Source organism: Sminthopsis crassicaudata, chromosome 3, assembly GCF_048593235.1.
Source record: "Sminthopsis crassicaudata isolate SCR6 chromosome 3, ASM4859323v1, whole genome shotgun sequence".
NCBI lineage: Eukaryota > Metazoa > Chordata > Mammalia > Dasyuromorphia > Dasyuridae > Sminthopsis > Sminthopsis crassicaudata.
In genome coordinates, this window is record NC_133619.1 from 395,043,834 (window position 1) to 395,061,674 (window position 17,841).

The following is a 17,841-nucleotide window of genomic DNA, read 5'->3' on the forward strand; positions in this document are numbered from 1 at the left end:
AGCATATAGGGAGTCACTGAAATTTATTCAGGATGGAGAGGCAGTCACATACACACTTCAGGAAAGTCACTTTTTCAGCATTACTTCAGAACTGGTCAGGCAACAGAAATCTTTATCCTCCATTCCTGGTGGCCTTTCATCTGCCCTTATGAAGATAGGGTGAGGGCTTGAAGAACAAAGAGGATAAGCACCCCTGAAATAAACTCATCTCTTGTCTATTAATCTATATTTTTTGGAAAATGTTTATATTTTATTTATTCCAATTATATGTAAAAACATGTTTAACATTCCCATTTTTTTAAACATTTGAGTTCCAAACTCTCTCCCTCCCTTATCCCTTCCCTTTCCTTGAGATAGATTATACATGTACAATCATGCAAAACAGGTTTCTATATTAGTCATATTGCAAAAGAAAACACAGACAACCCCCCAAAAAAACATATAACCCACAAGAAAAAAAGCCCCAAAAAGTATGCTTTGATCTGCATTCAGACTCATTCAATTCTGGAAGCGTATACCATTTTTTTCCTAAGTCCTTTAGAATTGGCTTGAATCAATGTATTGTTGAGAACATCTAAGACATTCACAATTGAAAATCATACAATGTTGTTATTACTGTGTATGCTCTTCCGATTTTGTTCATTCATGTAAGTCTTTCCGGGTTTTTCTGAAACAATCCTGCTCATCATTCTTATATCACAATAGTATTCCATTACAACCATATATTACCATATTCCCCAATTGATGGGCATCCCCTCAATTTCCAAGCCTTAATCATTAAATGGTGCAACCTGCTGAAGACCTTAGCTTTAAAAGGCCAAGTCTCCCATTTCATTCAGCGCCATCTCCAGTTGTCCTGAACTCTTTCTGGTCCCTGGACTCAGATGGTTCCGGAGGGGAAAGTGAAGCAGGGGACCTTGTACCACCCTCCCTCTCTTAAATCTAATTCACTTGCATGTCACAACACCACCTCCCTGATGTCATGGTCCTCTTCCAGAATGAAGGACAAACAACAATAACAATTCTTTGCCATCACAAAAAAGAGCTGCTATAAATATTTTTGTACAAATATTTGACAGTACATTTAATTGTGGATAATCCACATGTGAATATCTATTCCCTTTCTACCACCCAGTATCATTATCATAGAATCACATAATTAAAACTGCAAGAGATCCTAGAGTCCATTTACTTCAACACCCCCATTTTACAGATGAAAACATCAAGGTTCAGGGAGACTACATTACTTGCCTTGAGTCACACCACTAATATGTATCTAAGGTAGGGTTGGAACCCAAGTTTTCCTAACTCCACACTCAGTGTTTTTATCTACTGTGTCACAATCAGTAAGTGCCTATGGAATATAAAATATCCTTAGAAAAGTTGGTCTATAACTCACCAAATTCAAAGAAAAGATTATTTAGGACTTGCCTTTGTTATGAGATAACTATGTCACTGAGATGATTAAGAGCTGAAATTGGAAGGATTTGTCAACAACTCCACTGACATCTGATATATCATTGTGGTACAGCAGTGATCCTGGATCCTAGAGGATTGTCAGTTTGACAATTATCAGGTGGAAAAAGCTTGGAACTGGACCTGATTGTGAAGGGACAGCCTAGCTAAGATTGAGGAGGTTCATCCCCAAAAGCCTGATTACTACAAAATTAATTCTTTTTTTTTAATCACAGAAACTCATAAACCCACCTATTAATAGGTAGCATGGTTTCCCTGAGGTAACTAGTTACCAATACAGAAAACCAAGCCCTTCAAGTGAAATGGAATGGATTAAACATTTATGAAAGCACCTACTATTTGTAAGGCATTGGGCTGAGATTTTTACAAATTTTATTTGATCCTCACAACAAACATCCTTGGAGGTAGCTGCTTCTATTATCCCCATTTTACAGAAGAGGTTGAGGCAGATTATGGTTAAATGACTGGCCTCAAGGCCCTACTGCTATTAAATGCCTGAGGTCAAATTTGAACTCAGGACTAGAGGGCCAGCATTAAATGCACCATACCACCTAGCTGCATCTGAATGTGGCCCTCCAAGGACAGGCAGATTAGATGAAAGATCCAGTGGTGTCTTCTCTTCATAAAAGGTTCAATAGCATAGAGATGGGAAATACCTTAAAGATCATCTGCTCTAACCCTTTCATTTTCTACATGGGGAGTAGATGGCAGAATTTGAACTAAGTTTCCCCAACTCTACATCCAGGGACCACACTGATTCCTGACAGGAAGGCCAAAGATCAGAACTGGATTCCCGCTTAATAAAGGCAATTATGATTTCTCGGGCTGGAGAGAAGTAAATTGAATGATTCATTGGGAGAAGTTCCTGTCTATTCTTTTCTGGCTGGATGTCGCCTTCCTTCCCTTTTTTGTGAGAGAAAAGGTCAAGAAGGGGATTCCAAAATAAAAAACAAAGGACAGAATTCTAATGAGTAATAAACCCCCTGTCAGCCTTAGAGTTTGTTGGCTCAAAGATGGGCTTAATACACCAAGAGGCCCACTGCAGTCCTCAGTTTCCCCCGAGGTACCCATTCTTCTCTCTAGGAGTCTTCTCTTTAGCTCTAGCAACACCACATTGTCAGAAGGCTCAGCTCCTCCTTCAAGGTAATCCAGAGAAGATTGGTTCCTCATCGGGACCGTTCCTTTTGGGTGTAGGGAGCCAGAAAACTGAAGAGGGAGGAGAACCCCCCGCAAGGACATGGCTGAGCTTCTTCCTGGAGGATGAGAATGGAAGGGGTTAGGTAGAAAGACATAGCTCTGATTTCAGTATTCTTCCCTTGCTGACTTTCCCTTCTTCTCTTCTCTTCCAGTGAGAAAGAGGAGGAGAAGTGGGAAGAGAATCCAAGAGATCAGGAGTAAATTATGAGAGGCATTGAAAGGCGGATGGAGAAAAGCTGAGCAGAATGGAGAGGTGTGGGTGGAAAAGAGACTAGAGATATTGGGGAAGGGAATATGGAGAGAGGCTGGGGAAGTTGGAGAGTAGAAGGAAAGGGGGGCAGATAGAACTAGACATCAAGGAATACTTGTGAAGTTAAGATATTTTTATAGTTGAATAAATAAAAGTAGGAAGTTTGAATGTAGTGAGCCTAAGAAGTGTCACTTGGCTTATCAAGTCTGGAATTGGCATCCTAAAAAGATGTCTCTTAGAAGGAACAGGTCTTTTGCATGGAGTAAAGGTAGAAACTCTGCTCTGTAATGTTTTTTCTGAGCAGAATTAAGGAATTCTCTCTCCAGAGGTAAGGTATGAGCCAAATGCAGTAAAGAACAGAAGGATCTATTGTCCTGGGGCAATACCCTACCCTCAGCACATACATACACACACACAAATACAAACACGCACATACACATACATATATACACATAAATACACAGAGAGAGAGTTTGAAGGTTAAATTCACTGCAATCAGAAGTGGGTCCCCACTCACCTCTTATGGGTCCCTGAACTGGAGTATTCCTTCTGCCTCAGACTGGTCTTTCATAGAACTGTTTATATCCAAATTCTGAGTTGCTGAGATGGCCGCTGATGGTGAAGGGGGGACCCAGCTCCAATTCTCCAGATTTCAGGTTCCTGAGGAACAAGAGACATAGCTTGTTCATTAACTTCACAGAAACTGGAGTTAAATGGTATCTCAAAGATTATCTAATACAAACATCTCTTTTTTAAAGATGAGAAAAATAAATAGTGGAGAGGATGATTTGTTCAGTCACACATCTAAATACTTGTGATTTGGAAGCCAGTGCTTTGATCCCAAATCTAGTGCAGTGTTAATAAGGGTAGAACAGGACTTAGGGGGGAAGATAACTCTCACAAGAATCCAGACATTATTAGGTTACACAATTAGGAGGAACTCTGGACAGGAAAAATCTTCTTTCACTGGGTTGGAGACAGGGGACAGAGTGTGGAAGAGTGGAAAAGAGTTCTCCTCTGAAAATTTTATGCCAGGAGACATGCATCCCTAGGAGACTTGCTTAACTAATATTGCTAATTTGAGTGAGATCTTCTTTCAAGATAGTAACTTCAGTCCATCAAAGTAAGGGAAAGAAGGCAGAAGAATGTGTCTTAGGATCATAGATTTATACTAGAAGAAACTTTAGGCTGTTCAACCCCACACTTTACAGATGGGGCAATAGTCACCTAGACCTCAGGAGAGCCCTAATGGAGTACTTCTGATTGTCTGAGATCCAAGGGTGCTATGGTGACCTGTAATATCAGGATCTCATAGGTATATTTGTATTCTAGTTTTTATTATTGGGATATTTTTAAGTGTTGAACTACAATGATTACTAAAATAAGATCTCTTCAAGTTCTAAAAGCCTGATTCCTTTGGAATACCAAAAAAAATTACCTCTTAAAGTTGTAAAGGAGCAAAAAGAAAGGGGAAAGTAATCAGGGAAGAAAACATAAATGCTCTCTTCTCGTCAGGACTGAGTGAAACCAGCCAGGGTGGTCCACAGAGTGGATTTGGAATCAGGATAAGTCATTCAGAATCTCCAGATCTAAATTTCCTCCTTCTAAGATAAATGGGGAGGTCTACATAACCTCCCAGAGCCCTTCTAGGATCAAATCTATGATTCTGGCCTGGCTGGCAACGTCCCTGCCAATGGCCTTGCCCAGAGATGAAGTGTTCAAGCAACATCAGGACTACTCACCGGATCTGGTACAAGTTAAACACAAAGTTGGGTCCTAGAAAGATAAACAGAGACAGGAGAGAGTTAGAGCCAACCAGAGGGAAGCACGTACCTGCTGGGATACTTTTAATTCACAGGCTGGACCTTGGGAGAAAACTGAGGTCCTGGTAGGAACTTATTTCAGATTGTTTGGACCTCATCTGTATGTTATAAGATATTTCTCATTGTCCTATAGTTATCCTTCTTCCCAAAGTCACCCCCAAAATAAACATTTTATTAAGTGTTTCTTACTTAGTGAGTCATGACTGTCAGTATAAAACTCTTATCTTAAAATGGGGAGGGCTCAAGTCTATCCACTAAATCCATTATAATCCTGGAAAAATAGGGAGAGCGGCACTAAGGGGAAGGGTTCATCCTACTTCTTTAGTCTCCATTGTATTCCAGAACAATACTCAACTACCTGCTTCAGTCCTCAGGGTATGCAGAAATGAATATACATGGGAGTTGGGATCTCCATCAAAGAACCTAGGTAGATTTATAGATTCTATAAGAATCTATAAGGAGGTAACCCAGAAATATCTGGGAAAGCTGATTAGGAGGATGGGGTGTTAGAGTACACCCTAGAGTGCCTATGTCTTGGGTTCCATAATGCTATCCATTCCCAGAGAAAGAACTGGTGGTGTCTGAATGCAGATTGAACTATGCTTTTTTTACTTTATTTTTCTTGAGGATTTTTTTTTCCATTTTTGGTCTTTGTTTTCTTTCACAACGTAACTATTATGAAAATGTTTTGTATGACTACACAAAAAAGCATATAAAATTGATTGTTTTTCAATGAGGAAGAGGGGGAGTAGAGAAAGAAAAAAGGAAAGAATTTAGAACCTAAAGTTTTGAAAACATGTTAAAATTGTTTTTACATGTAACTGGATAAAAATTAAATATAAAATATTTTTTTAGAAAAGAAGTTTCCACAAGCCACTTGTTTTCACCCCAATTTTTTTGCACAGTTAGTTGACAAGAACAACAGAAGATTACATGCTTCCAAGGCATAGCAAGAGTCTTAGGCTCTTAGGTACATACACATATACATATATACATACATATACACAGACACGCATTTCAAACAGTCAGCTGCCTGATAAAATCTCTGACCACTTCAACCACAGGAAATATTTTTGTGCTCTGCTCAGGTAAGAATACAGTTCAAGCTGCTTTAATCAGCCCACACCCATACTCCACACCCCAGCTACAATGGCTGTGGGCCCCAAGGGACGAGGCATGTACTCACCCTCCCAGCAGTATCCGTGTTGATACCATTTGGCCAGACTGTAGCCAAGGATGGACACTACTAATAGTGATAGCCCCACTCCCAGGATCAGGCCTAAAGTACTGATGGACTCCTCACCTGCAGAGAGAACAAGAGCAAAGAGTACCATTAACCTCTTTAGGCAATGTCTCAAGCGAGGCCATCAAGAGGGCCCAAACTCTAGCCTTGGGAAATTGAGAAGTCCAGATTAGAAAGAAACCAGAATGTAGAGCAACCACCCTCTTCAAGCCCACATCATTCTCCTCCAATATCTGTAACTTCAGATCACCTTTACTCAGTGTAGCATAATTGGATTTCTGGGTCTGGGTATATCATGAGAGATGAAAGGGGGAGCAGAGGTTCCCCTGAGTTGTCCATTTTGATAACATAATGGGAAAGGTTTCTCCCATTATATGAGAAGCAAGGTAATGTAGCAAAAATAATATTTGACATTTTTGCTGTTATCCAGTCATTTTCAGCCATGTCCAAGTCTTCATTACCCCATTTGGGCTTTTCTTGGCGGAGATACTGGAGTGGCTTGCCATTTTCTTTTCCAGTTCATTTTACAGATGAAGATACTGGATCAAGCAGAGTTATATGACTTAGGCTCACACAGTTAGTAATTATCTGAGGCCAAATTTGAATTCAAGAAGATGAGCTTTTCTGACTTCAGGAAACAAATCTGGAATAACAGAAGGTTGTCTACCTGACACTTAAATAGCACTTTTAGGGTTTACAGAAGCACTTTAAATAATTGTCTTTGGTCTTCACAACAGTCCTAGTTGGAAGGAACAAAAGGCAACAGACCAGGAGCAACCGAGTGGCGCAGTGGATAGAGCACCAGTCCTGAATCAGGAGGACCTGAGTTCAAATTTGGTCTTAGACACTTAACACATCCTAGCTGTGGGACTCTGGGCAAGTCACTTAACCCAAACTGCGTTGCAAAAAAAAAAATGTTTTTGATCCAGATGAGGAAATTGAGAAAATTAATGATTGACCCATGTTCACATAGCTGGTAAAAGTCAAACCACTCCTAATTCTAAGTCTTGAACTGTTTACATTATACTGTCCTGCTGGAAAAAGCACTGGGCTTATATTCAAAGGACTTAATCCATAGTAGTTCTACTTTATAGTAGCAGAGCCTGAGAAAGTCCCAGCCTCCCTTTAACCACACTTGTTTGTTCAGTGATGGGATTGGACTAGATGGTCCCTACAACTCTACAACTCATTCCAGCACCAATGATCATCACCACCACCTCATGATCCATGAGTTATATACCCCAACCTTCCAAAATAAAAACATTTATATTGTACTTTCTAAGTTCCAGATGCTATATTAAGTACTTTATATCTTTTGATCCTCACAACCATCCTGAGAGGTAGGTTTTATTATTATTCCCATTTTACTGAATTGGAAACTGAGGCAAACAGGATTAAGTGACTTGTGGAAGATCGCACAATTCTCTGTCTACCATGTCATAGTATACAACTCTAACCCAAATCTCTCCCATTCCAGTTATTGCCTCAGTATTTAAGTTACCTAGGTTTTTGTTTTGTTTTGTTTTTTCATCACAGACATTCAGATTCAGAAGCAGGAAGATGTGTATATTGTATACCCTCAGATTCTTCCTACTTAGGCTGAGGCCTATGTCTCCCTAAGGGACTCATTGTAAAGAAAAGTTCTGGAGCAATTAGAAAACAGTAGAGACCAGACGAATTTTTTTTTAATTTTCATTTATTTTCAAAGATTCATTTTCTCTCCTTGCATCTCTTTCCTCCCTCCACTTGAGAAAACAAAACAAAAAATCAAATGATATACAAAAACACAAATATTCATGATCAAAAATTACTTTGGACTTTTCTAAAAATATATGTCTCAATTTGTACTGATTCAGCCATCCCTCTCTTAAGAATAGACAGTCTACTCCATTACTCCATCATCTGTCTTCTGCATTTGTGATTGATCTCACAACTAGGTGGTGCAATGGATAGAGCGCCAGTACTAGCGTTCTAAATTTCTGAGTTCAAATCCAGCCTCAGACATTTACTAGCTGTGTGACCTGGGCAAGTCATTTAATCTTATTTGTTTCAGTTTCCTCATCTGTAAAATGAGCTGGAGAAGAAAATGGCAATCACCTCTGCCAAAGAAATTCCAAATGGGATCACAAAGAGTCTGGCATGATTTAAAAAAAATGATTTAAAAATATCACACGGATCAGAGCTTCCAAGTCTTCAGTTGTTTGTCTTTACAATATTTTTGTACTGTATAAGTTGTACTCCTGGTTCTGCTCACCTCCCTTTCTATCAGATCATACAAATCTTCCCAGGTTTCTCTGACAGTGTCCCCTTCATCATATCTGATAGTACAATAGTATTCTGTCATATTTTATATATTCTGCTTGACCACTGCCCAATTGATGGGCACCCTTCAGAGTTTCCTATTCTTTGCTGCCACAAAAGGAGTTTTTATGTATGTCTATACAAAAAGACTAAATCCACTTTCCAAGAACTTTTAAAAATTTCTTAGAAGCCACCATCCCACCTCCAGCCTGAGTAGACTCAGGTTCCGTTAGAGCACTCCCTGGCACTACTGGGAACCCAGAATTTCCCCAACTCGTCTCTCTAGAAATGAATGTACCTCTTCTCTTTAATAGCACCAAAGTGAGGTTAAACAAAACAAAACAAAAACTCCCAAAGCTTGCAAGATCATTTTTTTAAAAGTAAATACAAGGTAATTGGGGTAGGGTTGGGGGAGGTGCTAGGCCCTCAGGGAAGCAGGGGAAGTACAAAGATAAAAATGATACCGTCCCTGCTCTAAAGAACTTTACAGTCTGATAGGGGAAATAAGTCATAAACCAAATAGCTGTAACACAAGGCCATAGGTAATAAGTGCAAAAGGAAAGAGAGTACAGGACAAAGTAGTATAAGTGAGTGAGGAGATCACTTCCTATAGTTGGGGAATAGTCAGGGTCGAAGAGTAACAAATAAATGTAGATATAGATATCTATATTTATAATATAATTAATTAAATATGTAATAATCAACCATTAAGATCTATATTGCATAAAGTTATGTTTGAATCAGGTTTCTTAAACCTAGCTCTTGAATCACTTCAGACAGTTAAAAGTGACAGAAATTATCTAATTTTTATTTTCCATTTTACTGATAATTCAAACCCAGCTCTTCTGGCCCTGGATTTAACAGTCATCTCATTACGCCCCGTTTGATAGGTATATAAAAGATCAGATTCAATCCTGCCATTTCGACCATCTCTCCCTTCATGTTTTTTGGAGCAATGGTGAAATCATTAGACTATGAAGTCCAGTATAGATGCCACTTTTACAAACTAAAAGACAGGGCTAAAGACAAAGCTGATTATAATGAGTCCATCTTCTTTCCAGGTGAGGGAAGGATAAGGCACAATCATTTCTGGAAAACACATACCCCCTTGTGGCAGATCCATCCACTTGCACTAAGCTTAGAATGGTAGTCAACTAATAGTCTATATTTCCCCCTGAGGAAGCTGAAACTCAGAGAAAGGTGACCACATGGCTATGGGTCAGAGACTGCTCTAGAGCCAGGTGTTCTGTTTCCCAATCCAGGGCCTTTTCCATTACTCCATGACATAAGAATAAGGGAATGGCAGAAGGAGTCAGATTTCTCCAGAATTCAGTAACAAACTTCCCTAGGGACTTTTGGGCAAATCTATATTCCACATGTTTCCTATATCAAGGATTTAAGGGAGAATAGCAAGAACTGACCTCCTACAATTTGTTGAGGAAATACTGAAGAATAACGTGTTATTAACTTCTCTCAGTGAATAATTCACTCAGTGCTGGTGCATTCTGGATGGGGAAGGTGACAACAAAAGCAAATGTTAGCCATGTGGCTCTTTAAGTACTTTGTGCATTGCAATGCACAATGCCCCTTCTCTGCCAAAAACCTGAGATGGACCAAGCAAGTATTATTGTTGTTGTTATTATTGTTGTTGTTGTTATCTTCGATTTGTATAATCAACTCAGCAGGTATTTATTAAATGCCTATAGTGGGCTAGGTACACAAAAATAACCATGAAGCAGTTATTGACCTCAGGGAGCTTACATTCTACTATGGGATACCACAAGTACGTAGATAAGTAAATAATAATTACAAAATAATACCGTCCCTGCTCTAAAGAACTTTACAGTCTGATAGGGGAAATAAGTCATAAACCAAATAGCTGTAACACAAGGCCATAGGTGATAAGTGCAAAAGGAAAGAGAGTACAGGACAAAGAAGTATAAGTGAGTGAGGAGATCACTTCCTATAGTTGGGGAATAGTCAGGGTCGAAGAGTAACAAATAAATGTAGATATAGCTATCTATATTTATAATATATTTAATTAAATATGTAATAATCAACCATTAAGATCCATTAAGAGCACATTTCCATTGTGCTTTTAAGTCTGCAATTTCCACAAAATGTATGTGCAACAGAAGTCTCCCTTAACATGTCTCATCATAGTGAGCTTTTCAAAGACCTATACCATTGGAGTGCTAGTTCTGGCAAATCTCTAAATATGGACCTGGCAAACAAACACTCTGTAACCCAAGGACCAGCCTGGCTAAGTACACAGAGACTATTCATAGACTGGCCACCAGACATGTATTCTCTAGTCTTGGAAAGTCAGGGAACAAAATAAAATAGAAAATGACTCTTGTTCTATGCAGCCCTCTTTCTCTTCAGCAGTGGAATAGGAGAATTGTAGAGAAAGAAACAAAATATGAAGCGTCATACATCTTTTATGTCACCTATAAACAGTAATTCAATAAGATACTTCAAGAAAAAAATCACACCGTGGATATAGTTGATTATTAAACATTTATCAAGTGCCCACTACACATGAAGCACTATGTTAAATGCTGAGGAAACAAAAAGAAGCAAAAAAATAATCCCTGCCCTCAATCCCTGCCACAATCTAATGGATAATGAGCACCAAATTGTACTCTTTAAAAAAATTTATGATGTCTTAACAAACAGGAAATGACTAGTTGTTTATGGGTCCCATTTCTAATTACATATATATTCCAAATACAGTAACTTGTATACAAGTATACTTGTAACAAAAATCAAAATCTGTACTAAATTAGAAAAAAAATAAAAATAAGAAGATACCATACTACAAAAATAACTGCAACCTAATCTATTTAATCAAAAGCCACAGATGACCCCATCATGGGAAATAGATTTTTTAAAAACATTTTAATGCATGTGACTATTATTTCTTAATGAAGCTTAACTGATGCTAATCATTTGCCACAAATAAACCAAAACTAACAGAAATTAACCACTTCAGTCAACAAACATTTGATCTCCCTGCCAAGTAAAGAGATATGTGGCAGCCAAGGAAAGTAGCACCTAATTAGAATATCAACTTGTTGGTATAGTCTTCCAGTGGAAAATGGTGGAGGTGAATAAGTATCATCAGCTCATAAAATAGTGAGAAGCAACAGGACCAAAAACACATTTACAAAGAGTTTGATAAGGGACCCAAGTAAAAGAGATGATCCCAAGGATGTTTAAGGGTGAAATTGATAGAAGGACAAATGTGAAAAATAAGCTATCATGAAGATAATGTATAACAAGGTCATTGTTTCTATCCCTAATACACCATATGATAAGTAACCCAGGACAGTGAAAAGAGAGCTGGCTTTGGAGCCAGGAAGGCCTGCATTCAAGTACTGTTTGTGATACACAGGCTGGGTGACCCTGCATGAGTTTCTTGGTGCTTGTTCTCAACAATGATAAGTTGAAGAGAATGTGGCAACTTTACTGGGGCTACCTGATAGCTCTCTTGGGAGCTTCCTATAGCAATAAAATTCCTAAAAAGCTACCAAGGCTGGATTCTCACATTATAATTCCCAATATGCTGTATGAGAATATGGCAATGGCACTAACAGGCGGCTCGACCTAAGGGACACAGAGGAAATCCAATTTGATACAACTTCAAAGGATAGAGCTCAAAATATCTGAAAGAGAAGAGGGCACAGGGCATATGGAAACAATCACAGATATCAGTGAAATGCAATGGATAAAGCTGGATTGGGTGTTAGAGGACCTGGGTTTCACGAATTTTTGTATATTCTACACTCTCTTCACTTCCCCATCCTGACCCTGTGTTCAACTCTATACCATCCTCTTCTCTCAAATCCCTTCACGCTCTTAAAGACCTTGTCCTGCCAAACCCTAGCCTTGGATTTATTACCCCCATGTGCCTTCAGTCCTATTCATATGTTGCCAAACAAAGACAGAGAAAAGCATGAAACTGTATTGACTGGGTCCACTACACATTTATGTCACATAATCTCAACTGGGCGCTGGCTATGGCAACTCAACCCTTTTATACCTCCCTGATCCATGCATTGTCCCACTCACCATGGCAGGTTTTCTGAACTTAATCATCCCTCCTCAGACTTCTCATGGTTCTTCTTCCCTTCCAATCTTCTCAGTTGAGAGCTGGACTCTTATTTTAGGAAAAAAACTGTTCTCCAAGAGCTCCCTCTTCTCCCTTTCTCCTCATCTCACATCACTCAGTGCTACTGCTAACTCCTCCTCCATGCAAGTCTTCTACAAAGACATGAACCTTCTTTCCAAGGCAGACCCCTCTACATGCTCAAGTGATGCCATTCCAGCCTCTTTTCTCCAGCAGATTGTCTGCTAGCTTCTTATCTTCTTCCTATAAACAGCTCATGTCTCCCCCACCCTCAAAAATCCCTCGCTTGATCCATCTAACCCCACTAGCTATCCTATTATAATTATCTCTCTTCCCTTTTCTGGCTAACCTTCAGAAGCCCATCTACAATAAGTGACACCATTTCCTTTTCTCTTCTTAACTCTTCATAGTATGACTTTTGATATTATCATTCAACTGTCACCAATCTCTTTTAATTGATTCATTTAAAGGCCTTTTCCCAGTCCTCATCTTTCTCTATTTTTCTGCAGCCTCTGATATCCCTATCTCCTCCTTGGTACTCTTATCCAAAACTTAGTCTTTAAGGGCATCGCCATTCTCCCAGTCACCCAGATTCCTCCTCTTGTGTCATCCTCAACTCTTCCTTCCCTCTCAACTCCTCTATTCAATCAGTTGTCAAATCTTGTCATCTCTAATTTTCTAAAATCCTCCTCTCCTTTGGCACGCCTCTAACAAGTTTCAGTTTCTCATCACCTCACTTGTAAACTATTATAATAGCCCACTGGTTGATCTCCCCATCTCAAATTTCTTCCTGCTCCATTTTATTCTCCATTCAGCTTTCAAATTAAAGACCAGTTTTTGTGGCTGTGCTGTTCAATAAGTTCTCTAGAATCTCTAGAATTTCTGTCTCCAGAATCGAATACAAAATCAACTATTGGGCTATTAAAAACCTTCTGAACCTACCCCCTTTCTACCTTTTTTTGTTATTGTTGGGATTTTTCCTTCCTTTTAAAACCTTTTTAGTCTTCCTCCACCTCCTATACCTTACTCCCCATCTATGGAGGCCATTTATATAGACCTCCTTGATATTTTTGGTATTTTGGAATTCCTGGAATATAGGTCTCCATCTCCCAACTCTGGACATTTTCACTGACTATTCTCATCCCTAGAACTCTTGCCCTCCTAATTTTCACCTCCCCGGTTTCCCTCAAGTCTCAGCTAAAAACCCAACATCTACAAGAAGTCGTTCCTAGTCATTCTTAATCTTAGTGCCTTCTCCCTAACATTGTTCTCAATTTATCTTGTGTATATTTTATTTGTACATAACTGATTACATTTCTCCCCATTGGACAGTGAATTCCTTGAAGGCAGAAAGTTTTTTGTTGTTGTTATTTGTTTGTTTTTTATGTGTAACTTAACAAAATGTTTTGCACATGGTAAACACTTAAAAAGTGCTCATTGACTGACTATGGGATACTAGACAAGTCCCACACTCTCTGAACTTAAGTTTTCTCATCTACAAAATGAGGGCGTTGGACTAAATGATCTTTCAATCCCTTTCACACATATATCTAGGCTCCTGCTACCAAAAACAAATCATCAAGAAAATATAAAAAGCAAATGATTTGTCACTCATTCTCATCTCTATAAGATTTTTCCAAGGTTAATCTATACCCATGTCACAGGCATCCAGGATAAAACTATAAGAAGACAAAAGGCAGACTTTCACAAACAATATTCTGTAAATAGACCACATCCTTAACAGTGACAAAGTTGACTGAAAGTTTAAGAGATATAGATCCTCCTGTGTTTATTTGTGGTTGACTATTTTCTAAAAATTATATCCAAGGTTCTCATTCAAGAAGATGGCTACCAATAATATATTAGGATCATAAGAGTCCAAAAGAGAAACTTTGTTCAATGACTCCATTGTTATTTATATCAATCTGGACATAAAACAGGAAAATGTACATTTGTTCAGCAAAGGTTTTTGACATGATCTTGGAAGCCTGGACTTCAATTCCATCACCTTTATGCTGTTTCCCAAGCCATCAGCTTTGCACTGGCTATACTCACTTCCCTTGAGCCCTTGGTGAACCAGTTCAAACTTAAATGGAAAAGAGTGCTCTATAGATCTTACAATCTTCTAGATGCTCCTATTTGTATCTAACTAGTGCTGATTGCCCTCCTGAGTGAGTCATAATCACTCAAAGTATTTCATCATTATGGGCAAAGGATAAAAAAAAAAAAACAGATGGATGTAAAATGCAAGGGAGTGTATAGGGATATACACCCCAGGGAGTATGCAAGCATATTTAGTGAAACGCAGAAAGAAAAATATTAGATCTTCTATTTATATTTTTCATTTAAAAAGTAAAGGAATTAAAATTTGCTAATACTTAATATAAGGATCAACACTGGTGCAATAACTTGGCCTGATGGTAAATAGCCAGGTGTCATATAACATATTCAGGATATCTTGAGGAAGTGGTAGAAATTCTACAACATAATGTTGAACAATGGCACTCTCCCTCAATCATTCACGTTCAGCATATTATAATATATATGGATAAGTAAATAATGGATAAGTGAGTTTAAAAGATTTCTGAGGAAAAAAACATACACAGATTTAAAATAATAATAATGTGAACACAAAGGAAAATGGAGCTGAAAAGTCCCTTTCCCCTAACATGAGCTCTTCATCAGTCACATTATGAGACAAAAATAATTATGATCTAATCAGATCTGACAAGAAATGTGTATTCACTTGTTACCTCATGGCAAAGTACCTAAAAGGTGCCTCTTGTCTTGAAAGATGAGTTAAGAAATTTTCTTTTGGAAAACAAAAGTAAAAGCAAACTATTTCTCTGTATTGACTAGTGACTATCAGCAGTAAACTACTTAGTGGATATTTTTGAGAAAATAAATTTACTTAACTTGCCTCTTCAAGGTAAATCATGAGTGGAAAAGTCTCTACTTTGCAAAGAAACTCATACTATGGAGAGAGAAATTTAAAAATGTTTCCATTATTCTGTTCTTTTGCTGCCCAAAATATCATATGTATCATATATAAGAAGTCTCTTTTCTGTTCGTTTCAAAAACTTGGAAAGAGTATTTGTGAATCTCTTTTAAAAATCTTCCAAATAAAGAGTTGCAGTGGGTTCTAAATCTATTTGTTTAAAATTTTAAGCCTTTTATAAATTTAATTTAATTTAAAACCTTTTGATTGGTTTCCAAAACAACTAACATCAGAAAAAGATGGAAATTTATTAATTTTTTTTAAATTTTGCAAAATATGAGATTGAAAAATAAGGATCATGATTTTAAAAGTGCAACCAAATCTTCTGTTTGAATCTCTTATCTTTATAAAATCTCTTTTATAGCTATGATAACCATTAAAACCAAGTGCAGAAATAAAATGAACTTGGAACCATATCTTTAAATCACTATTACAAAATATCAAACTGCTATTTTTTAAAATCCCTCTCTTCCTACTATAATTTGATCTAGTTCTAAAAATGTTAGGAATAAAAATAAAATTAGGAAATAAATTAGTGGCATAAAAATAGAGCAAAACTAATCCTGTTTGATGGTGTCATGATGGGGGACAAAGGAACAAGTTTTCCTTCTGAACCTTAATGTTTTCAAAGATACAAAGAAAGTTAAATACAAAAATCTAGGGATAAATTGGTTTTATTATGAGAATTTTTATATAGGATGGAGAAGGAAGATTATAAAAGAATACATTAATGTAGAAAAGAAATAGAAAAAAGTGGAATTACCTATTTCTCATAATTGGAGTATATGAGAAGAATGTGGAAGAAGAGGATAAAGGTTAAGGCATCAGATGAATTGCATTATTATATGGAATGGACAAAGAATTCAACACAGATAGATTTATCCGTGATTAAAAGACATGAACAACCAGATCCAAATAAGGATTATAGACTATTGATAACTACATAAAAGAATGCACCATGTCACTAATAATAGAAATACACACTAAAACAACCTAGAGGTTTCAACTTAAAATGAGCAAATTTCCAAAATTAGATGAAAAAAGTCAATGTTTTTCTGGTTGTAAAAAAAAAAAAAAATTTAAGGCTCTCTATTTCATTGTTGGTAGAACTGAATCAGTCGACTTCCGGCTAAGATGGCGGCGTGGAGGCAGACAGCTGCTTGAGCTCCTCGCTTTCTCTCAGAACTTACTTCATGACAAGCCTCTGAATTAATGCTTGACCCAGAAAGAAATCCACAAATTATCACCAAGAGAAGACATCCTTGAAAGTCGCCAGAAAAGGTCTGTGTTTGTTCGGGGGAGGGTCAATCAGACTGGGCGCAGACTGAGGGCAGACAGCCAGAGCAAGACAGGCAGCTCACACAGCTCAGACCGGAGGGGGAGGGGTGTGATCTCTGCAGTTTCTGCGAAAGGGCTTTTGCCCCAGTGTGGATGCTCCGTCTTGGCAGCAAGCCAGGAGCAGCAGAGAGGGTGTAAACACCGGAGGTGAAGATTAAAACCCCAGAAAGCCAGCGTCTCTCAGAGCCCGGCCACCCCCAACCCCCACCTGGACTGACTCGGTGCGTTCTCGGAGCCTCAGAGCGCAGACTCAGTACAGTCATTGCTGTTCTGTTAGTGGCTCTCTGCTGCCCTATCCCCAGTCTGTAGAGGAAGCCCATTAATAACATCCAGCCCTATCCCCCGCAAAAACAGACCAACTGCTTCTCTTGTCAGTTTGTTTTCTTTGATTCTGACAAAATGAATAAAAAATTCAAAAGGGCTCTAACCATTGACAGCTTTTGTGTGGAGAGGGAGCAGACTTCAAATGCTGAGGAGACTAGGAACAGAATGTCCCCAGATGTATCCCCTGGGAGGGATATAAGCTGCTCCTCAATACAAAAGAACCTCATAGAGGAAATAAAAAAGGCTCTCACAAGAGAGCTGGAAGAGAAATGGGAAAAGGAAAGGGAAGCTTGGCAAGAGAGCCTGGAGAAGTCATCCCATGCATTCAAAGACAGAATGGATAAAGAAATCAAATCATTGAGAAACAAGATTAGTGAGCTGGAAAAGGTAAACAACTCCAAGGAAAACAGGATTAGTGAGCTGGAAAAAGAAATCAGCTCTCTAAAAAATAAAATGGATAAAATGGAAAAAAATTCCATAGAAGATAAAAACTCAATTGGACAATTACAAAGAGATATAAAAAAAGTGAGTGAAGAAAATACATCATTGAAAATTAGACTGGAACAAGTAGAAATGAATGACTCAAGGAGAAACCAAGAGGGAGTCAAGCAAAACCAGAGAAATGAAACAATTGAAAAGACTGTCAAGTACCTTAGCAGAAAGACAACAGACCTGGAAAACAGATCCAGGAGAGACAATTTGAGAATAATCGGACTCCCTGAAAAATGGGAGGAAAAAAAGAGCTTGGACACCATTTTC

General features: G+C 38.2%; 1 protein-coding gene across 1 annotated transcript in view; it reads right to left on the reverse strand.

The window, feature by feature from the left end:
- Positions 1-226: 226 nt before the first annotated feature.
- Positions 227-17,841, reverse strand: part of SMIM35 (small integral membrane protein 35) — a 60,047-nt gene continuing 42,432 nt past the window's right edge. Inside the window, exons 2-5 of the mRNA XM_074302241.1 lie at positions 5,933-6,049; positions 4,666-4,699; positions 3,441-3,583; positions 227-2,729 (exon numbers count right to left, since the gene is read on the reverse strand). Of these exons, the coding sequence (XP_074158342.1) occupies positions 3,478-3,583; positions 4,666-4,699; positions 5,933-6,049 (257 nt within the window). The 3' untranslated portion in view covers positions 227-2,729; positions 3,441-3,477. The remainder of the gene's footprint in view (positions 2,730-3,440; positions 3,584-4,665; positions 4,700-5,932; positions 6,050-17,841) is intronic.